The sequence below is a fragment of the Microtus pennsylvanicus genome, chromosome 4, assembly GCF_037038515.1.
Source record: "Microtus pennsylvanicus isolate mMicPen1 chromosome 4, mMicPen1.hap1, whole genome shotgun sequence".
NCBI classification, from domain to species: domain Eukaryota; kingdom Metazoa; phylum Chordata; class Mammalia; order Rodentia; family Cricetidae; genus Microtus; species Microtus pennsylvanicus.
This window is the reverse complement of record NC_134582.1, coordinates 74,295,093-74,316,753: the sequence shown is the minus strand read 5'-3', so window position 1 is coordinate 74,316,753 and position 21,661 is coordinate 74,295,093. Positions and strand designations below refer to the sequence as shown.

At 43.6% G+C, this 21,661-nt stretch overlaps 1 protein-coding gene across 8 annotated transcripts in view; it reads right to left on the bottom strand.

Annotated features, from left to right (window-relative positions):
• The window catches only part of Tut7 (terminal uridylyl transferase 7), a 51,219-nt gene extending 42,858 nt beyond the window's left edge, over window positions 1-8,361 (bottom strand). For 3 of the 8 annotated variants that reach the window (XM_075969395.1, XM_075969400.1, XM_075969398.1), the window contains exons 1-5: window positions 8,273-8,361; window positions 6,757-7,307; window positions 1,875-2,056; window positions 1,466-1,582; window positions 938-1,115 (exon numbers count right to left, since the gene is read on the bottom strand). In XM_075969395.1, the coding sequence (XP_075825510.1) occupies window positions 938-1,115; window positions 1,466-1,582; window positions 1,875-2,056; window positions 6,757-7,276 (997 nt within the window). In that variant the 5' untranslated portion in view covers window positions 7,277-7,307; window positions 8,273-8,361. Of the gene's footprint in view, window positions 1-937; window positions 1,116-1,465; window positions 1,583-1,874; window positions 2,057-6,756; window positions 7,308-7,822 lie in introns of all 8 variants that reach the window. The other 5 variants (XM_075969393.1, XM_075969399.1, XM_075969394.1 and 2 more) reach the window with 4 other exon arrangements.
• Window positions 8,362-21,661: the final 13,300 nt, after the last annotated feature.

Here is a 21,661-nt window from a genome sequence, read left to right as displayed (position 1 = left end):
TAAAAATAGTCTAATAAATAAGGCTAGTTAAAAAATAAGAGCTGGGGATGTGGCTCAGCCAATATCAAAGCACATGTCTTACATTTGCAAAAGGCTCTTGGTTTGCTTTCAGTATTGCAAAACAAACAAACAACCAAACTAAAAACCCCTATGCTAATTTATATCAAAAAGTAACCAAACATACACAGACCTCATAGTGTCTCAATAATACAGAGTATTTAACCGTATTTAGCCACACAATAAAATGTATAATGGAAAGAGACATATAATGACAGTGCATGTAAGTTGTCTGTTACCTTGGGAAAAGTCAGAAACACATATATACACACACACTAGAGCTAGATGTGATAGCACGTGCCTGTAATTCCAGCCCACAAGAAACTAAGGGAGGGGATTCATGAGTTCAAGATCACCCTGGACTGAATAGCAAATTTCAGACCAGACCAATCCACTAGAAGAAAGAAGGGAAACAAAACAAAATGAACACACCCCCTCCTCTTCCCCACTGCCCACACATACCAAAACACCACCAACACCAGAACACTAAAAATGGGCGTTTTCTGATGTAGCAAAAAAAGTCCTAGTAATGCCTTGCTTCTGGAGATGGGGTTGGCTATGTAGTCCAGGCTGGCCTCAAGCTTGCCTTGGTAAGCTGGTATTATAGGCAGCAGCCCAGTGCCCAGGCCATAAGTTAATTCTCTCCCCGCCCCTCACCCCAAGACAGGGTTTCTATGTGTAGCTTTGGAGCCTGCCCTGGAACTCACTCTGTAGACCAGGCTGGCCTCAAACTCACAGAGATCCTCCTGCCTCTGCCTCTCAAGTGCTGGGATTAAAGGCGAGCACCACCATCGCCTGGCCTAAGTTAATTCTTATTAGGTGAAGTAACGTTAACTGTGAGGTACTCTTGCTAAACAGAAACAATGAATCTAGAAAATACCTGGTAGTTTGTGCTGGAAGACACTTTCCATGACATGCTTGATTTCTAGCCTTTGATCCAGGTTTTCATTGTGTAAACCGAACTCCTGCACCACTCTGTCAACGGCACTGCCGACTGCTTTTATCTGGGAGGGTGTGGGCGGGGGCAGCGTGGTGAGCAACTCTTCCTCCTGCTTTTCCTGTAATATCAATGGTAAGATTAAAAAGGCTCATATGTACTCTGGCCTTTCACTTCTCACTGAGACAGTACCCTGAAGAATTTTCTGGACTCTTCTGTGCTTTCCTTATCTTAGACATGGTGGTCTTCAGCCTACCACACCCACACCCAGGCACGCACCATGTAGTTAATATGGATAGGAAGGAGCAGGCAGGAATAAGGAGACAAGAACATGGATGAACAACAGACATCATGTGCCTCCTGCCAGTGGCTTCCTACATCCTGACTCAGTACTGGGGAAATGCACAGGGCTACCCTGCAAACACAGGGAGCAGTGGAGCAGTCTCCGGGGTGTAAGGAAGCCAGACTCACCCTGAGGTTCTTCTTGTGCCTCTTCTCCTTGATATGCTTATGAGCAAACGGGATGGAGTCGATCAGAGCATCACACAGCTTGCAGGTGTACTTTGCTGTAGGACAATTTCGTGGTCGCTACAGTTTGAAAAGATTGACAAAAAAAATGTATCTCCAAACATTTAGAGAAACAAAATTAGCCAGAAGAATGGTTTCCCCCATCACTTCAAAACTGAACATCACTCTTGCCTACCTACAATGGCGGTGACTCTTGATTTTCTTAAACCACACTGAGTGTCTATCCCTTAACATATAGACTTACACAAGGATAAAGAAGTGGAAACCCAATCCACTGAGGCAAATGTTGCAAATACTAAGAGTGTAAAGTGAAACAGATATGACCCAGAAAATGTATGCACAAATATGTTACCCTTTTTAGCCTGTGGATGCAGTCTCTCTTCAGCCGTTCCTCGGCCTGATGTAAGCCCAGCAGCTCCTTTGTTGAAAGTACAGACTCGTCAATCACAGGCCCTTCCAACTCTCCATCCTGCTCACTCTCTTCATTTCTAGTCCTCCGTGGCTTCCGAGGTCTGGACCGCTGTTTCTTGTTTTCTTAAGTTAGGGGACAACAGTGGCAGTGGTGAGTACCATCACTTGGAGTAAGAAGTACAACTTTTTCCTTTGCACTCACTTGCTTACACACAGCCCTGGGGATTGAACGTAGGTCCTCACATATGCTGGCAAGTGCAAGACCCTGTGCTCTCCCCCAGCCCACAGGAACTTACTCCAGTGATGGGCAAGGGACGCCTGAACACTGAACAATGGAGAAAGCACTCTCTACATTCACCCATCCACATAAATCACTGCATTACGCTGCTGAGCACAATCATGCAACAGTCAAAGTCTCCCGCTGAAGGCAGATGTAACTGCAGTTCCAATACACTTGATGTATAATGTACGCATACAGTATTTTCAACCAAACTGTAAGTGCACCAGGTGTTCTCAAGACAAGTATTCATATTTGTTTTGTTTTAAGTGAAGACTCCCGGTGGAGAATGGACACCACTGCATGGACATGGAGAGCTCAGAAATTGATCATTTTCTTATGTGACTGCATGAAATCATTTAGATACAAATTTAGCCTTCAATCACAATTGGGTTTCTTCATTAAGAAGAAAAAATTCAAACCAAAGTTTTACTGAGAACACACAGTTCCCACTTTACTTTGGCTTTAGTTTTTTAAAATACCACCGGCACATTGAGCATATTCCACAGGGGAAAAACAACTGGCAGACAAAAAAAAAAAAAAAAAAAAATCAAAGTTCAGATGAAATAAAAGTTATAAATTCTTTGTTAGTTCTATAATCCTTAGAACAAATAAACAAATTCAAGCTAACTACTTTTCAACCTGTGAAGCATACAATAATTGTGGGACTGAACTTTAAAAACTACGGGGCGTGGCCTTGGGACTCCTATCAGGTTCTGAAAGACAATGCATGCTAAGCATAATGTGGGGCTAAGATAATATTTATCCCCGAGCTAAGCCTCTGAATGAGGGCTGGAGAGATGGCTCACTGGAAGGAGCTCCTGCAGAGACCTGGGGTGTGCTCCCAGGACCATAGAGCTTATGCAGGCATCGACAATGCACAAACCCACATAAACAATAATACAAATCTATTATATAAATAATAAAATAAATCTATTTAAAAATTCTGATTAAGTAGATGGAATGGTTGTTATTGACTTTTCATAAATTAGTGCTTGGGAGAGATTTTGCATAAAGCAACCTCTCTCTGGCCTTCAGAGGAACTCGTTACCAGTATAGCAATTGCAATGCACTAGCTAATTTCAGAAGGGAATTCTGGATAGAAAAGGAAATGCAGGACTTCCAATCTTAAAGAATACCATTGCTGGGGCTAGAGATGGCTCAGAGTCATCAGTAAGTCAAGTTCCAGGGGACCTGATGCCCTCCCTTCCACCACGGGCTGCTATATATGGATGGTGTACAGACAGCCATCCAGGTGTGCACACACATTCACATCTTACAAAAAATAAAGAATGCCACTGCTAGATTGGGAACTTAGCTAGGTGGCAGAACACTTGCCCAACATGCACGCGGGCACCGAAGACCTCACGATGTGCAGCCTGGGGAAGACAACCCATCAACTGGCAATAATTAGCTGCAGCTGTGATCAGCTGTGCACTCTGCTACACTGGGACGCCGAGGCAAGGGAGAACCGAAGAAAGGGCTGGGTGATGGCAACAGCAAGCATCACCATCTCATTCCACGTGGAGGGAAAAAGCAAGTGCTTTTGTGTGCCCTGCCTCCTGTGATCGCTACAGTAATCCCCTCATCAGTGCTGAGATTACCCCATCGTGCAGTTGGTGACAAGAGCCAACTCAGAGAACTATGCGACTTGCTAAGGACACAGGGCCAAGGTAAAATAAAGATCTAAACTGCAACTTAAAATATACCAGAAATGAGCTTTGTACCTCCCAGTATGCAAAATGAAGAGAAATCCCCACAAGGCCCCTGTGGCACACACCTTTCCACATCAGGAACAGACAGAACTGACAGGGCCATCGAGGCTCGCAGTACCAACTGTGAGGAAAGCTCCCTGGAGCAGCAAAACAGCCAAGAAGGCTCCCCTACCACTGACAAGATTTCATGCTCCCTGGGTGTCAACCCCAGCTGTCTGTGAGCATTCCAAGTCCCTCACATCTTATTTGCATACGGACATCAACCCAGTCACAGAGGACATTTGAATGGATGCCTCCAGTCAGCTTATGAATGACTTTGCCCCAAATACTTTACACTGACAATTAGACATTTGAAGGCTAAGGGAGGGGGCAATAATGTAGAAAAAAAAAATCAGTACTTAAAAAGTTTTAAAAAATCAACTTTAATATATTTTTTATCACATCTCATAGTTTGATTGATCCTTATTATTGCAGGCCATGGTGGTGTACCCCTTTAATACTGGAACAAAGGAGGCAGAGGAAGGTGGATCTCTATGAGTTTGAGGTGGCCTTATCTCCATAGAGCATTCTAGACCCACCAATGCTATAACAGAAGACCCTGCCTCAAAAGGGAAATTTTCAATTTCTTCACTTGGGAACTTAAAACTCATGCCTGGACTTCATACATACATACAAACATACATACTTAGATGAGCTTCTGCAAATGCAGGGACAATGTACCCCACTTCGCACCTGCTGAGGCGCCTCCCTAGTTATTCCGAAAACGGGGACGAGCATGTTTAAGAGGGTTTAGGTCTGCACTCAGCCTCTTTAATATTTCTAGTTGCAAAACACTGATCCATAACTATATCAGCAGCAGCAGCAGTAGTGATTTTAGACAGGGTCTCACTAAGCAGCCCTGGCTGGCTCACTAGGTAGACCAGGCTGGCCTCAAATTCACAGATCTGTTGGCCTCTGTCTTTTGCACTCTGAGAATAACAGTATGTGACACTCAGCTTGGCTTAACACTCACCTTTTAAGGTGGGTCATCCAGCCCAGTCAGTAAGGTACGAGACTCTAAAAGTCCCTTTCCCTGCCCTTTTTTTCATTTGTTTGCTTTATTTTTTCTTGAAACCTAGACTGGCCTGGAGCTCCAGATCCTCTGACCTCCACCCCCGAAATATTACGATTAGATGAGTGGGGCCACCATGCCTGGCCTAAAAAAGACTCTTAACCGTCCCCTCTCCAAGGTCTTGTCATGTAGTCCAGGCTGGCCTCAAATTCTCCATCCTCCCGCCTTGTCCTCCCTACTTCTGAGATTGCAGGAATGTGATACACACATCTTAATTTTTTAATTTCTGTAAGACAAATGTAATTTAGTGTCCACATCTACATGAATGCTATAATATAGAAATACTTAAAGTATGCAAAAAAATTATTAAAAAAGAAACAAACAAATCAAAATACCAATAAATATTCAATTTCCTTCTCAGGACTCCAGGTCCTACAAGACTGAGGGAATGGCCAGAGTGATAGAATGAACACCCAATTTGTTTCAGTTCGAGTTTCACTTTCTCACCCAGCACTGTATAAACAAGTCTGCACAACTTCCAACAACAGCCTTTCTAGTTTGCCCAGCTCTAAGATTTGTAGGCTATGGTTCTTTTTATGGTGTGTGTGTGTGTTTTGTTTTTGAGACAGGGCTCTTTAAACCCTAGCCCAGGAAGAAGCAGGAGGATCGTTGTTAGGCCAGTCTGGTCTACATAGAAAGTTCCAGGTCAGTTAGCACTACACATTAAGACACTTGTCTTTTAAAAAAGCAATTTTAGTCCACTTTCATACTATAAACAGTTTTCACATTTTTGCATCCAATTTACGACTTTTATTTCACATCAGTAAATACATCAATTAAACAAATAACTTTCTTGTTTTGAGGAATAATTGCTACACAACATCTACTTGCACCTTTTAGAAAAATGTACAACCATTTGTATAATTATTATAAAGCATGTGAAGCTAGCTCTGACTACATGAAACTGTCTCAGAAAAAGAAACAGATTTTGATTTTTCTGAATGGGAGCAGCACTGTTTTTATCTGCATTCTGGGCCTCTAAATACCCATTTTCAAATTCTGTCGTAATGCTTGTATTCCAACTTCCCAGGCCCCACGCGACTTTGTTTAACAGCAGCTCAGCTTCCCTTTTCTCCCCAAACCTTCTCTTTCCCCACCACTACTTCTTTTTTTTTTTTTTTTTTTTTTTTTTATTTTCAAGACAGGGTTTCTCTGTAGCTTTTGGTTCCTGTCCTGGAACTAGCTCTTGTAGACCAGGCTGGCCTCGAACTCACAGAGATCCGCCTGCCTCTGCCTCCTGAGTGCTGGGATTAAAGGCGTGCGCCACCATCGCCTGGCTGCACCACTACCTCTTCCACCCTCTCTTTGGAATATATGCAGCCTATTCTGTCTTCACATTAAATATTTTTAGTTTGAAATTGTCATGTACATTATGAACACATTTTAAAGTTAAAATTATGAACATAAAAATACATATACATTACTCAGAAATTACAGTGTGACCTCCAAGGTCATATGACCCCCCTCATTTATAAAGTGTTTACTAATAATGTAAAATGGGCCTTACTTTTTTTTGAGTTTTGGGGGACAGTACCCTACTTGGCGGCCCAGCCTGAATTTGAGCTTGTGACAGTCCAACGTCTGAAATATGTTGAGTTACCCAAGTATAGCACTATAAACCCTAACATAATCACATTAAATAGCTCATTACTGAAAATAACAAAACTAATTTTGATGAAAAAAACAATACAGACACGTAACCTAGAGACGTGAAGCGTACCAGGGCTTCCTGCTTCCATCTCTGACATGGCTTCCAGGACGGCGACGTCCTTCTGAAACAGCCTTCTGGCTGCTCTGCAGCCTCTGCCGTCCGGCCACCTGTAGCACTCGTCACTTTCTTGAAAGGAGTCTTTCCTTGACCGGCTTATGGTGGGAATCCTAGGTCCCGGCTTGAGCTCTCTCCAGCTATCTGTATTACCAGCAAGTTCATCTGGCAGCCATCTCTTATTTTGATCTTTGTGGTTGTCATTCATCCAAACAGGCTGGCTGTACATTGGGTTTTTAAATGCATATGGATTGCTGGAAACCGCATATGGTCCTTTCCTGGGGGTGTTCCCATAGTTCCCGGGCGCTATCTTTTTTTTGGGAAGGCCTTTTTCCATTTTACTGCCGTGGCCTTTAGCATAATCATCCATTATTAAATAATCTTGTTGGGGATGACCCCTTCTGAAATCATCGTCATCAGTAATTCCACGGTCTTTAGTGCGCTTCACAAAGTAAGGTTTTGCTGTATCTCCCATGGTCTTTGACTTCAACTTTCTTACTTTGTACCTGGAAGAAGGCATTGTGGCAGAAACAAACAACTATAAAATGATATCATACCAAATACTCTAACGCATCCCCATTAAAAAAATAAAACTGCTACACATTCCTAATAATTAGTGCATTCTTGAAGTTAGGAGGCTTAGCCCTTTCATGTCCACAAAAACCAGTCTTTAATGTTCCGACCAAACTTGAAGATGCTTCTATAACCTCACAAACTAAGGTAGCAACTTGGTTAGCTTCTATGTAGCAAAAAAAAAAACACCTCTCGTCAAAGTAAACATCCTAAGTCAACAATGTTACAAAACTCCCCCAAGTCTATTAAAAAAAAAGTTGGCAATTACTTTCAAGTGTCAAAGTAGCCGAAACTATGTGAACAGATTTAGACCAAACCCTCTCTCGGCTTTCCTTTTCACTTCAGACCCGGCGCGACGGCCGGGCGAAGGAAGGAGCAACACTCCCCAGCAAGGTACCACAGTCTCAGGGCCGGGCTCCAGATCGAGGGGCAACGCCAGCTGACTTACCCGATAGCTTAGCCCAGCCCCGGACAAGTCCGGTTTCGACACCAACCACAATCTTCCGCGGAATGACACTCCTTTTCCTTCCCCATTCGGCTGCCCCACCCCTGTGTGCCTCAGTTTCCACAAGCGGAGTCCCTAGGCGATGGAGGCAGCGGCCCCGCACTACCGGCGACAAAGGCGCCGTGGGGACTGGTAAGCAGGAAGCGCCCGGCCATTGACAAGGTTCTGGGGGTCCCTTCGGGGCCAGGGCCGGAGCCCCGACACAAAGTGAAGACACGGACTCGAACCCGAGGGCTCCGGGCGCGCAGCCGGGCCGAGGCGGCCCGAGAAGGACGGCGCCAACGTACCTCCGGGCCGGGCAGACGGGCTCCTCGGGGCCCGGGGTAAGCCACGGGTCCAGCCCGGAGGCTAGTCCGGGAGGGACGCGAAGAGACGGCGCCCCGGAGCACTCACCGAGCGCTGCTGCGGTCCCCCGCCGCTTCCTGTCCGGGCCGGGCTCCTCTCCGTGTTTTCCTTCGGCCCCACTTCCGGCGCTCAGCGCCGTCTCATTGTGCGCGATTGGAGGCCGGCGGTGCCCCGCCCCGCGCTCCGCCGCGGGCCGGAAGCGCGCACCGGAAGCACGCGCCACCCAGGTTCCGCCCAGCGACGGGCGCGCGCGGCGGGTGCGGCCCGAAGGGTCCGAGTGGCTCTCTTCTTGCGGGCTCTGCTGCCGAGCGCTCTCGGACTCCCCTGAGGCCCCTTTGTGGCTTCCGGGGAGACTGAGCCAAACTGTTCCTAGTGACTCAAGGTGTGAGCGAAGGCTTCGTGGCCGACCTTGAAGAAAGACCGGCGACCTAAGCCTCTGGCTTACCCAGCTCTCATGCTCCAGGGTACACTCCTCCTCTTTTCTTTCGGTTTCATGTGATTTAGTTTGACTTTTATGAAAAGTCACATTTTGGCGGAGACAGACAGGAGAATCTCTGAACTCGAGGCCAGTCCAGTCTACATAGGGGAACCCTGTCTCAAAAACAAAACAAAAAGGTTCTATTTTGAGGAATACATGTATTGGTCAATTTTCTAGCCCAGCATTCATTGTTATCCGAAGTGTTCTAAATGCCTCAAAAACATCAAGCAACTAATATATAGGAAGTGTTGGAAAAAATAAAGCCGTTTTTATTTATATTCTTACCACATAACAAATTTAAATCCATTGGTTCTGTAGCCAACAGTCTTTTTTTTAAAAAATATTTATTTATTTATTTATTATGTATACAATATTCTTTCTGCGTGTATGCCTGAAGGCCAGAAGAGGGCACCAGACCTCATTACAGATGGTTGTGAGCCACCATGTGGTTGCTGGGAATTGAACTCAGGACCTTTGGAAGAGCAGGCAATCTCTTAACCGCTGGGCCATCTCTCCAGCCACTGTAGCCAACAGTCTTAAAATGAGGAACATATACCAACCTTGGCTATTCCAAGACTCTGCTTTTCTTTTTCTTTTTTTTTTTTTTTTTGGTTTTTCGAGACAGGGTTTCTATGTGGTTTTGGAGCCTGTCCTGGAACTAGCTCTTGTAGACCAGGCTGGTCTCGAACTCACAGAGATCCGCCTGCCTCTGCCTCCCGAGTGCTGGGATTAAAGGCGTGCGCTACCACCGCCCGGCTATTCCAAGACTCTGTCTTGGAAACTTTGTACATAAATATTAACTCAATCCTACTGGTTTAGGGCGTCAGGATCATGATACAATGTTGCAAAGCAAAGGGACACGCTAAGTGGTAGGTGTTCTACAAACAACTTGTCGGAGTTGGTTTTCTCCTTCCGCTCTGTGGATCTTGGCAATCACCATCCGCGCTTTTACTTAGCCATTTCCAGGGGCCCACAAAGTCAGTACCTGGTCTGCTAACATAAATCGAGTGTTCCTGTCACTCTGTAAAAGTTACACCCACTGGCATGTGACCACCAAGCAACCTAGAGTATGCCTCTGTTAGATGTGGTTAAGGAACGAAGTAGCCGAGGGAATGAGTTAGAGCCGTAGCTGGTGTTGCAGAGGACCAATGTCCACTTCCCACCACCCACGGTGGGTTGCTCACAACCATCTATGACTCCATCCCAAGGGGATCTGACACTCTATTGGATTCCATCAACACCTGCATGGCACAACACACACATGCAAGCATGTACAGACACACACAATTTTTAAAAATGAGGAAAGTACATTAGGAACAATTGTAGGGGAAATCCAATTATTCCCATTTTTGAGATGGCAAAGCTTAGCCCTTAAAGAGACCTGACTGAAATCCAAACCTTCAATAGCTGGAAGTTTTCATGTAGCTGTGTGTGACTTGAAACACACTCTTAAAAATTTGTGATAGTCTCTTATGTAGACGTTTTGGTTCTGAAAATTCATGGGAGCCGAACTAATAATCTGTTTGCCAGGCAGACAGTGGCATTTCATAAAGTCCAAAAGGAGTTGCTTCTACATCATTACATTTATTATGGGCCACCGCAGCGTCACCACGCCCAGGTGAGTAATCCCTGTAAGCCAGCTGTTCCTGGAATCCTAGAGGAAGGACACAGCATACACGGTTTTCAGGATTTAAAATACTTTTATCTGTATTTTCTTCAATATATTTCACATATTCTTTTCCTATTCTAAATAGTTGCTTTTAAGCTCCTGAGTGCTTAATGGCTCAATGGTTAAGAGAATGAGTTACTCTTGCAAAAGTCCAGGTCCAATTCCCAGCACCCACACGTCAATTTATGACTGTCCATACTCTAGTTCCAGGGTCTCCAAGACCCTCTTCTGGCTTCCATGGGCACCAGACACACATGTGTATAGAGATACATATGAACAAAACACTCACACACATAAAAAAATAAATCTTAAAAGGAGGAAAGGTTCATCTTCAGGGACTGTAGAAGTGACTCAGCAGTTAAGAGTAGTGGCTGTTTTTGCAGAGGACTCAAGCTCACCCATGTTGGGTGGCTCACAGTCACCTGTACTCCAGCTCCAGAAGGATCCGATGTCTCTGGCTACTGAGGGCAACTACACTCACCTGCACATGCATGCACACACACACTAAACATAAACAAATTCTTACAAACATCATTCATTTGAGGATGCAGCTCAGTTGGAAGAATGCTTTCAATTCCTTCCCAGCACTCAAAAAAAAAAAAAAAAACCATATTGAGGACCTAGTACTAATCCAAAATTATTACTGACAGCAAAATAAACCTGTCAGAATATATTGGAGATTTATATTGGTCATGGAAATTCTAATGTAGTCGAAATGTTTGGTTTGGATTTTTTGGGGGGGGGGGAGTTCTTGGGAGGAAATCTGAATTTCTTGGAATATTTGTGGCATTACTTCAGTAACCTGGAGAAGAAACGTGGGGGCAGGAGACAGTAAATGTTCCAGAACTGTTCTTAGAATAGGGACACTGCTCTTCATGTTACACTGTATCTTCTGTCCGGAAGGGAAGTGGTTTCCCGAGATACATCTGTAACAAACCCAGTGCCCTTTGTTCTGTAGCTCCATGGCATCAGAAGTGCAGCTGTTAGCTTCATAGTTTTATCAGTTAGGACTTTTTTCTCTTTCTCTCCAGGCTTTTTGTCCACTTTGTTAGCAAATTAGGGCCACTATTACTTAAATACACCTAGGAAAGGAAACCAAAAGAAAGGTAAACACGTCCAGAGTCCAGTGACTTCTTACATCTCCAGCCTGAAACCTGGTGTGACTCTGTCAGTTACCAGTCTGGCTTGGCTGGCTTGCCTCAGGCAGTAACTTCCAGAGAGTTATGGCTTGTGTTACTTTCTTGTTGCTTCTAAGAGTAAACACAGGTTCTTAAAATGTCCACACAGCTCCATTTACCTTTAGATACACATTTACTACTCTTGTAATGATAAAACATGGCCTGTATTTGGCTTTTGTTTCCTGCCATGTTTTGCTTTTCTTTATAGGTTGATAAGATGAAAACAAATCAGAAAGGTCAAAAAGATTTTTAATACAAGCAGGCCATACAGACATTAAGACATTTCAAGCCAGTTTTCATGATGTATACCTGTATGTGCTCACAGGCTCTGCCTATACATACCTATATGCTTGGCACTCAGGAAGCTGAGGCAGGAGAATTCTGTGAGTTTGAGCACATCCTGGGAAACACACACACACACACCCCACACATGTGTGCACACAGATATAATTCCAGCACTTGAGAGTGGAGGATTACTACAAATTCAAGGACAGTTTGATCTGCAGAATAAGTATCAGACTATTCAGGCCTGTAAGATCCTATCTCAAAAAGAAAAGAAAGTTTAAAACAAAATTGTTTGATCATAAATGTGGCTTACAGCTTTCTTTGTGAGCTTTGAAGAAGAGTACAGGTTTACATAAGGAAGGGGAAATGTTAAACTTAACAGACACACACGTTTTTACCTTAGGTGGTGCATTAGTAGTCACAAAAAAGTTTTTGCTAGTTGTGTGAAAGTCGACTTTCAGCCGACAAGTAAGATGTTCCTTCCCATGTCCCTTAAAGTCCCATCTTTCTGTCCTGTCTCAATCTTCCTTTGGTATCTAGTTCACACCCTCTTGGCCTTTCTTATTTTTACACAAAAATTATGTTTCATTGCAGCCCCCTCTGAATCTCCCCACCCCCGTGTGTGCACGTGCGTGTGTGTGCTGGGAGATACACAACTCAGGTAAACCAGATTTTTTTTTTAAAAATTGTTTTTATTGAGCTATATGTTTTCCTCCACTGCCCTCTTTTCCTCTCCTCTCCCCTTCTACCTTCTCCTGTGACCTCCACGCTGCCAATTTACTCAGGAGATCTTGTCTTTTTCTCCTTCCTATGTAGATCCATGTATGTCTATCTTAGGGTCCTCTTTGTTGTTAAACCAGAATTCTTTTTTTAAAATATTTATTTATTATGTGTACAATATTCTGTCTGTGTGTGTGTCTGCAGACCAGAAGAGGGTACCAAACCTCATTACAGATGGTTGTGAGCCACCATGTGGTTGCTGAGAATTGAACTCATGACCTTTGGAAGAGCAGGCAATGCTCTTAACCACTGAGCCATCTCTCCAGCCCTAAACCAGAATTCTTATCACCTAACTATAGTTCCTATCCCTGGCTACTGTTTGTTTTGAGACAGGGTCTCACAATAGCTCTGACTGGCCTAGGACTCACTCTGTGGCCCAGGCAGGCCTCAAACTTCTAGCAGTCCTCCTGCCTCAAGCTGCCTGAGTGCTGAGATTGGGGCTTGGATCAAACCCATAGTGTGTTAGGTGTATAGTACAGGGTTTGAGCCATTTAGCGGCTCTTTGCCCATCTATGTTGCTTTCCTAGTCCTATTCATTACCATGTTTCTCTAGTCTCCCTTGTCACCATGTTTCTCTAGTCTCCATTGTCACCATGTTTCTCTAGTCTCCATTGTCACCATGTTTCTCTAGTCTCCCTTGTCACCATGTTTCTCTAGTCTCCCTTGTCACCATGTTTCTCTAGTCTCCCTTGTCACCATGTTTCTCTAGTCTCCATTGTCACCATGTTTCTCTAGTCTCCCTTGTCACCATGTTTCTCTAGTCTCCCTTGTCACCATGTTTCTCTAGTCTCACTTGTCACCATGTTTCTCTAGTCTCCATTGTCACCATGTTTCTCTAGTCTCACTTGTCACCATGTTTCTCTAGTCTCCCTTGTCACCATGTTTCTCTAGTCTCCATTGTCACCATGTTTCTCTAGTCTCCCTTGTCACCATGTTTCTCTAGTCTCCATTGTCACCATGTTTCTCTAGTCTCCATTGTCACCATGTTTCTCTAGTCTCACTTGTCACCATGTTTCTCTAGTCTCCCTTGTCACCATGTTTCTCTAGTCTCCCTTGTCACCATGTTTCTCTAGTCTCCCTTGTCACCATGTTTCTCTAGTCTCCATTGTCACCATGTTTCTCTAGTCTCCCTTGTCACCATGTTTCTCTAGTCTCCCTTGTCACCATGTTTCTCTAGTCTCCCTTGTCACCATGTTTCTCTAGTCTCCCTTGTCACCATGTTTCTCTAGTCTCCCTTGTCACCATGTTTCTCTAGTCTCACTTGTCACCATGTTTCTCTAGTCTCACTTGTCACCATGTTTCTCTAGTCTCCCTTGTCACCATGTTTCTCTAGTCTCCCTTGTCACCATGTTTCTCTAGTCTCCCTTGTCACCATGTTTCTCTAGTCTCCCTTGTCACCATGTTTCTCTAGTCTCACTTGTCACCATGTTTCTCTAGTCTCCCTTGTCACCATGTTTCTCTAGTCTCCCTTGTCACCATGTTTCTCTAGTCTCCCTTGTCACCATGTTTCTCTAGTCTCCCTTGTCACCATGTTTCTCTAGTCTCCCTTGTCACCATGTTTCTCTAGTCTCACTTGTCACCATGTTTCTCTAGTCTCCCTTGTCACCATGTTTCTCTAGTCTCCCTTGTCACCATGTTTCTCTAGTCTCCCTTGTCACCATGTTTCTCTAGTCTCCCTTGTCACCATGTTTCTCTAGTCTCCCTTGTCACCATGTTTCTCTAGTCTCACTTGTCACCATGTTTCTCTAGTCTCCCTTGTCACCATGTTTCTCTAGTCTCCCTTGTCACCATGTTTCTCTAGTCTCCCTTGTCACCATGTTTCTCTAGTCTCCCTTGTCACCATGTTTCTCTAGTCTCCCTTGTCACCATGTTTCTCTAGTCTCCCTTGTCACCATGTTTCTCTAGTCTCCATTGTCACCATGTTTCTCTAGTCTCCATTGTCACCATGTTTCTCTAGTCTCACTTGTCACCATGTTTCTCTCTTGGAGCACTTCAAGCGCTTATCAGACTCTTCAGTTAATCATTAAAATTATTTTCTGAGCAGGGCGGTGGTGGCGCACGCCTTTAATCCCAGCACTCGGGAGGCAGAGGCAGGCGGATCTCTGTGAATTCGAGACCAGCCTGGTCTACAAGAGCTAGTTCCAGGACAGGCTCCAAAACCACAGAGAAACCCTGTCTCGAAAAACCAAAAAAAAAAATTATTTTCTGTCATTGATTTCAAATAAAATATAAATTTTGAAATGTCAGAGACTCTCCTATTTTGCTTAAAAATACATCAGCAGGGTCATGGCATTCCCTGGGAAGATTTGTGGTGAAAAGAATGGAACTTACAGAGCAAGGCGGTTTCTGCTCAGTGATTCTTATGCTCATTTGTGTGGTGGTGGTTTGAATGTAACTGGTCCCCATAATCTCACAGGGAGTGGCACTAGTAGGAGATGTGGCTTTGTTGGAGTGGGTGTGGCCTCGTTGGAGGAAGTGTGTCACTGTGGAGGCGGGCTTTGAGGTCTCATATATGCTCAGGCCATACCCAGTGTCAGACCACTTCCTGTTGCCTGTGAGTCAAGATGTAGGACGTCTCCAGCACCACATCTGCCTGCACACCTCCATGAAGCACCGTGATGATAATAGACTGAACCTATGAAAATGTAAGTTTCCCCAGTTAAATATTTTTTCTTATAAGAGTTGCCAAGGTCAGGGGCTGGAGAGATGGCTCAGTGGTTAAGAGCATCGCCTGCTCTTCCAAAGGTCCTGAGTTCAATTCCCAGCAACCACATGGTGGCTCACAACCATTTGTAATGAGGTCTGGTGCCCTCTTCTGGCCTGTAGACATACACACAAATAGAATATTGTATACATAATAAATAAATAAATATTAAAAAAAAAGAGTTGCCAAGGTCATGGTGTTATCTCTTCACAGCAAAAGAAACCCTAAGATAGGATTTCCCTGTCACAAAGAAAACCTAGATGAGTCCCTAGCTTCACCTTCTCAAACACTACTGTGTCCTCTCTTTTGTTTTTGCTGTTTGTGGAGGGTGATTTTTCTTGAGAAGTTCTCCTGTAGCCCTGGCTGGCTTTGACTAGCAGCTATGTAGCTAAGCATGGCCTGAAACTACTGATCCCCTGCTTCGACCTTGCAAGTTCTAGGAGTACAGACATGTGCCTGCTCACTCCTGCTTCCTCTCTTTTGTAAGGTATAAAAGCACCAAGGCCAAACTAACATACAACAGAATTTACATGATTTTAGGGGATGAGTATGACGGCACACACCAGTCCCAGCATTGCACATGGGTAACTGTGAGCTCCAGCACATACCAGTCCCAGCATTGCATGTGGGTAACTGTGAGCTCCAGCACATACCAGTCCCAGCATTGCAGACAGGTAACTGTGAGCTCCAGCACATACCAGTCCCAGCATTGCATGTGGGTAACTGTGAGCTCCAGCACATACCAGTCCCAGCATTGCATGTGGGTAACTGTGAGCTCCAGCACATACCAGTCCCAGCATTGCATGTGGGTAACTGTGAGCTCCAGCACATACCAGTCCCAGCATTGCAGACAGGTAACTGTGAGCTCCAGGCGAGCCAGGTGGACTTAGTGAGACCCTGCTCCAAAACAACAACAGAAGAAAATGAACTTCGGAATTTTCATCTGAAAACAGTTTCTCCCCTTACCCCCAACCCTCCAGCCATCCTGGAGTTTTCAACAGGCACAAAAGCTCTAGCTTTGTTTTCTTGGCACTGTTCCACCAAGTCTTATACCAAGCCCTCTGTACTTCCAGCAAACGATAAACCAGGATGTCTGTATAAACTTCTCAAGCAGCCCTTAGCTGTCAGAGTTCCTGCCTTAACCTCCCCACATAACAGACCCGGGCCACCACACTCAACTATGGAGCTGTTTGCACCCAAGTTCCCTTGTAGCCCAGACTAAAATTGAACTCATAATTCTTATGGTCCATCTTTCCAAACACAGTTTTTTCCTTTTCTTTCTTTTTTTTTTTTTTGATTTTTCGAGACAGGGTTTCTCCGTAGCTTTTTGGTTCCTGTCCTGGAACTAGCTCTTGTAGACCAGGCTGGCCTCGAACTCAAAGAGATCTGCCTGCCTCTGCCTCCTGAGTGCTGGGATTAAAGGCGTGCACCACCACCGCCTGGCCCAAACACAGTTTTTACTAGCCTGTGCCAACACACCCGGCCACTGTATGTTTCACGGGTTGTAGTAACAACACTCACCGTTAATAAATTCCAGTGCTTGGAAGGCAGAGGCAGGAGGATCTTGGTTAGTTTGAGGCCAGACTGGTTACATAGCCAGGCCAGCCAGGATAACATAACAAGACTCTGTTTCTAGTGTGTGTGCCTGTGTGTCTGTGTGTATGGGTGTGTGTATGAGTGTGTGTGCCTGTGTGTCTGTGTGTATGGGTGTGTGTATCTGTGTGTATGGGTGTGTGTATGAGTGTGTGTTGGAGGTGGGTGGTGAAATTTTTTTTTCAGGTTGGTGCAGTGGGATATATCTGGGTACAGTGGAATATATCTGTGTGCAGTGGGATATATTTGAGTACAGATGTAATCCCAGTATTCAAAAGGAGCTGAATGCGGAGAATCATGAGTTTGAGTCTAGTCTGGGCTACAGAGTGAAGCATTGTCTCAAAAAAAAAACCCCTATTTAAATGTTTTGATTTCTTTATTTTATTATATGTGTATGAGTGTTTTCCTTGTGTGTGTGTGTGTGTGACATAATGTGTGCTTAGTAACCACGGATGTTGCAAGAGGCCTTCTGATCCCCCTGTAACTGGAGTTACAGACAATTGTGAGCCTTCACATGGATGCTGGACACTGAATCAGGCTTCTCTACAAGAGCAGCAAGTTCTCTTAACCACTGAACCACTTAATCACTTCAGTTCCTCAAATCCTTTCTTCTCATTGAGAGATCTGTCTCCCAACACCCACTCAGGTTCCCCTCCACTTTTTTTGGGTAACACTTAGGGATATGATTGTGTGGACTCACAAGTAACAAGAGAAGTCCTTTGTTGCGGGAGGTCCTCCCACTCCTCCAGCCTATAGCTGCTGAGATACCAGCCCATTGGGGCGTGGTCTCTCTCCCTTTAAAAAAGTGGCCACTTCCCTCTCAGCTCTCTCTTCACTTCCTGCTCCGCTGGCGACTAGACTCCCTTCCTGGTTGTGTAGAGGGCTGTTGCCTGGGACAGTGATCTGTAAGTTTTTTCCCCTTTAAATACATACCACCCTATTAATCATAATTCCAAACTGGTGTGGCATTGTTTGTGACTTAAGCCTTCATTTTGGCGCCCAATGTTTGGTTTTAGAACCTCTCCTTTCCCCGTTTGGCTGCCCGCCGCGAGTTTGGCTTGGCTGGAGCCTTCCCTTCCTCAGGCGCCGCCTTGCAGCGGAGGCCTTGGCCTCCCCACATGGATTTAAACTCCACAGGCTCGCGTAGTCTCTGCCCGCGTGGTTTGCTCTTTTCTGAGTCATTTTTAAATCTCCCTTGCAAGCACAGCTCTTAAGTGGCACGAACCAGAGCACGCGGTTGCTGAAAGCTGCAACCCCTCAGGGTGACTCTGTCACGTGGAGGCATAAGCGGCTTCCAGGTTGCTCTTCTCTACCCCTGGATTCTGGGTTTCTGGTTCTGTCTCTGGAATTGATTTAATTACATTTACTTTGTTGAGAAACTTGCATTTTCCAGTTTTTAACATCTACTAAGGCACTGAAACAGGATCCCGTTTTCATCGCGACTCTGCAACAGCGCCATCTGCTGGATAATAGGTAATATGGCAGTTTTCGTTTCTAATGCAAATTTTACTGCTTTGTTTTCACTAATACAATGGATTAGTAAATTTATATTTAATAATACAATGGATTACATCATACAAGGTTTATATGATTATGGGGATACCTTGATTTGCTTGTTACTAGGTTTCAGTTTTCTTTTCCATATTCTATCATTAAGGAATAATATGGCACTCCTAAGAACGATAGAATCTTTACGAACTAATAATGAACAACTAATTGACAGGATTAAAATTATTGAAAATCAGAGGTTATCTGAACAAGTGGATACTATGACAGACAAAATTGACTCCATATCTAAGAGTATTAGAAAGTTACCTGAAAGGGTTCAGGCTGTTGAATTTGACATTCAGACTTTATCACAAAGTTTTGATAGGGTAACAGACAGAATGTACCTCCAAGATGGGAATCTACATGATATACAAGAAAAGTTTAAGGAGGACATGTTATCTTTGAAGGAAAAAATTAAAGCTTTGGAATCACAGGTGCAGAATGGGAACAAAAAATTGATGCCTCAGTGAAATCACTGGAAATATATACAGGTTAGGAGATTCAGGATTTAAGAGAGACAATGTTAAAAAGATTTGAAAAGCGCCGGGCGATGGTGGCGCACGCCTTTAATCCCAGCACTCGGGAGGCAGAGGTAGGCGGATCTCTGTGAGTTCAAGACCAGCCTGGTCTACAGAGCTAGTTCCAGGACAGGCTCCAAAGCCACAGAGAAACCCTGTCTCGAAAAACCAAAAAAAAAAAAAAAGATTTGAAAAGATTGGAGAAATTATTGCAGCTGGTGAACAGAGTAAGGAGGCACAAGGACAGGATACAATGCCTCCACCAGCTATTAGAACTGGCTTACCCAGAGTTCTAGCAACATACCCTATACTTAATTCTGACAAAGTGTCAACTTCTAAAGGCTCAAAGGGAGTCAGAGAAGCTAGATGGACGCCAATAGCAATGAATGATCTGAAAGAAATTAAGCAAGCTGTTGTTAATTTTGGCTTGCACAATGCATATGTAAAGGAAATGATAAGGACTTGGCTAACTGAGAAGCCAATATGGATCAAACAGTGGCCTCTAGCTGAAGATAAACTACAGGCATTGGAACAGCTGGTGCAAGAGCAACTAGATGCTCAGCCCTTGGAATTCTCCTGTGTTTGTTGTAAAAAAGAAATCTGGTAAATGGAGAATGGTGACAGATCTAAGAGCTGTCAACAAAGTAATTCAACCTATGGGCCCACTACAATCTGGAATTCCTTTGCCTTCTCTATTACCAAAAGGATGGCCTCTTATAGTTATTGATTTGAAAGATTGTTTTTTCACTATACTGTTACAAGAAAAGGATAGAGAAAAATTTGCCTTCACAGTGCCTACTTATAATTCTCAGCCTAATAGGAGATATCAATGGACTGTCCTCCCAGAGGGTATGCTCAATAGTCCTACATTGTGCCAATATTTTGTAAGTAAGCCATTGGAAATAATTCGTAAACAATTCCCAAAGTCCATAATTTACCATTACATGGATGACATCTTGTTATCTGATTCAAATAAAGATACTTTAGAAAGGATGTTTGAAGAAGTAAAGAAAGTCTTGCCTAGGTGGGGATTACAAATTGCTCCTGAAAAGATTCAAAGAGGAAATTCTATTAATTACCTAGGTTACAGAATAGGGTTAGAGAAAATTAAAACGCAAAAGGCACAAATTAGGAGAGACTGGTTAAAGACTCTTAATGACTTCCAAAGATTGTTAGGAGACATTTCCAGTCTACGACCAGCTGTTGGGATAACACCTGATCTAATAGTTCATTTAAACAAAACATTAGATGGTGATAAAGATTTGAATAGTCCAAGAGAACTGACAGCTGAAGCAGAAAAGGAACTGACAATGATTGAGGAAAAATTATAGGAGGCACATGTGGATAGGGTAAACCCAAATCTTAGCTGCATCCTAGTCATATTGCCTTCCAGAATTTCTCCTACAGGGATTCTAATGCAGAGGGAAGATATTATTTTAGAGTGGATATTTATACCTAATAAACCAAGTAAAAAATTAAAAAAAAAGTCTCTGAATTAATTATAAAAGGTAAGCTGAGACTTCGTCAACTGGCAGGTATAGACCCAGCAGAAATTATAGTGCCTTTTACTACTGAAGAAATAAAAAAGTTATGGGAAGACAATGAACCGTGGCAAAGAGCTTGTGCTAATTTTTTGGGAGAAATTAATAGCAACTATCCCAAAAGTGGTAGACTTAACCTCATAAAAAGAACTTCTTGGATTCTTCCTAGAATTGTACATGATGCTCCAATAACTGGAGCCCGTATGTTCTATACTGATGCAAATAAATCAGGGAAAGCAGGTTACAAGTCAGATGAATTGAGTAAGGTGGAATAAAGCCCTTATAATTCTGTCCAGAAGGCAGAATTATATGCCATTCTTATGGTGCTAAGGGATTTTAAAGAACCTCTTAATATAGTTACAGATTCACAATATGCAGAAAGAGTTATCTTGCATATTGAAACCGCTGAATTTATACCAGATGACACAGAGTTGACTTCATTGTTTATCCAGGTACAAGACATAATCAGGAACAGGCTTTGTCCGATGTACATAACACACATCCGGTCCCATACAGGTCTGCCTGGTCCTCTAGCCCAAGGCAATGCTGAGATTGATCAATTATTGATTGGAAGTGTGTTGCAGGCCTCAGAATTTCATAAGAAGCATCATGTCAATAGTAAAGGCCTAAAGAAAGAATTTTCCATTACTTGGCAACAAGCTAAGGACATTATAAAGAGATGTCCTACTTGTTCTTTCTATAATCAAACACCATTGCCTGCAGGGAGTAACTCAAAGGGTACTAAGAGAAATGAAATCTGGCAGATGGATGTGTTCCACTTTATGGAATTTGGTAAATTAAATTATGTACACCATACCATAGACACGTATTCAGGTTTTCAATGGGCTACTGCCCTGAGCTCAGAAAAGGCTGATTCAGTAATCACACATTTATTGGAAGTTACGGCCATCATGGGTATACCTGCACAAATAAAGACAGATAATGGTCCAGCATATGTATCTAAGAAAATGAAACGCTTTTTTGATTATTATAATATAAAACACATTACAGGTATACCAAATAATCCTACAGGTCAGGCAGTTATAGAAAGATCAAATCGTACTATAAAGGATATGCTGAACAAACAGAAAGGGACCGAAAATACACCCAGAAATAGATTATATAATGCTTTATTAACCTTGA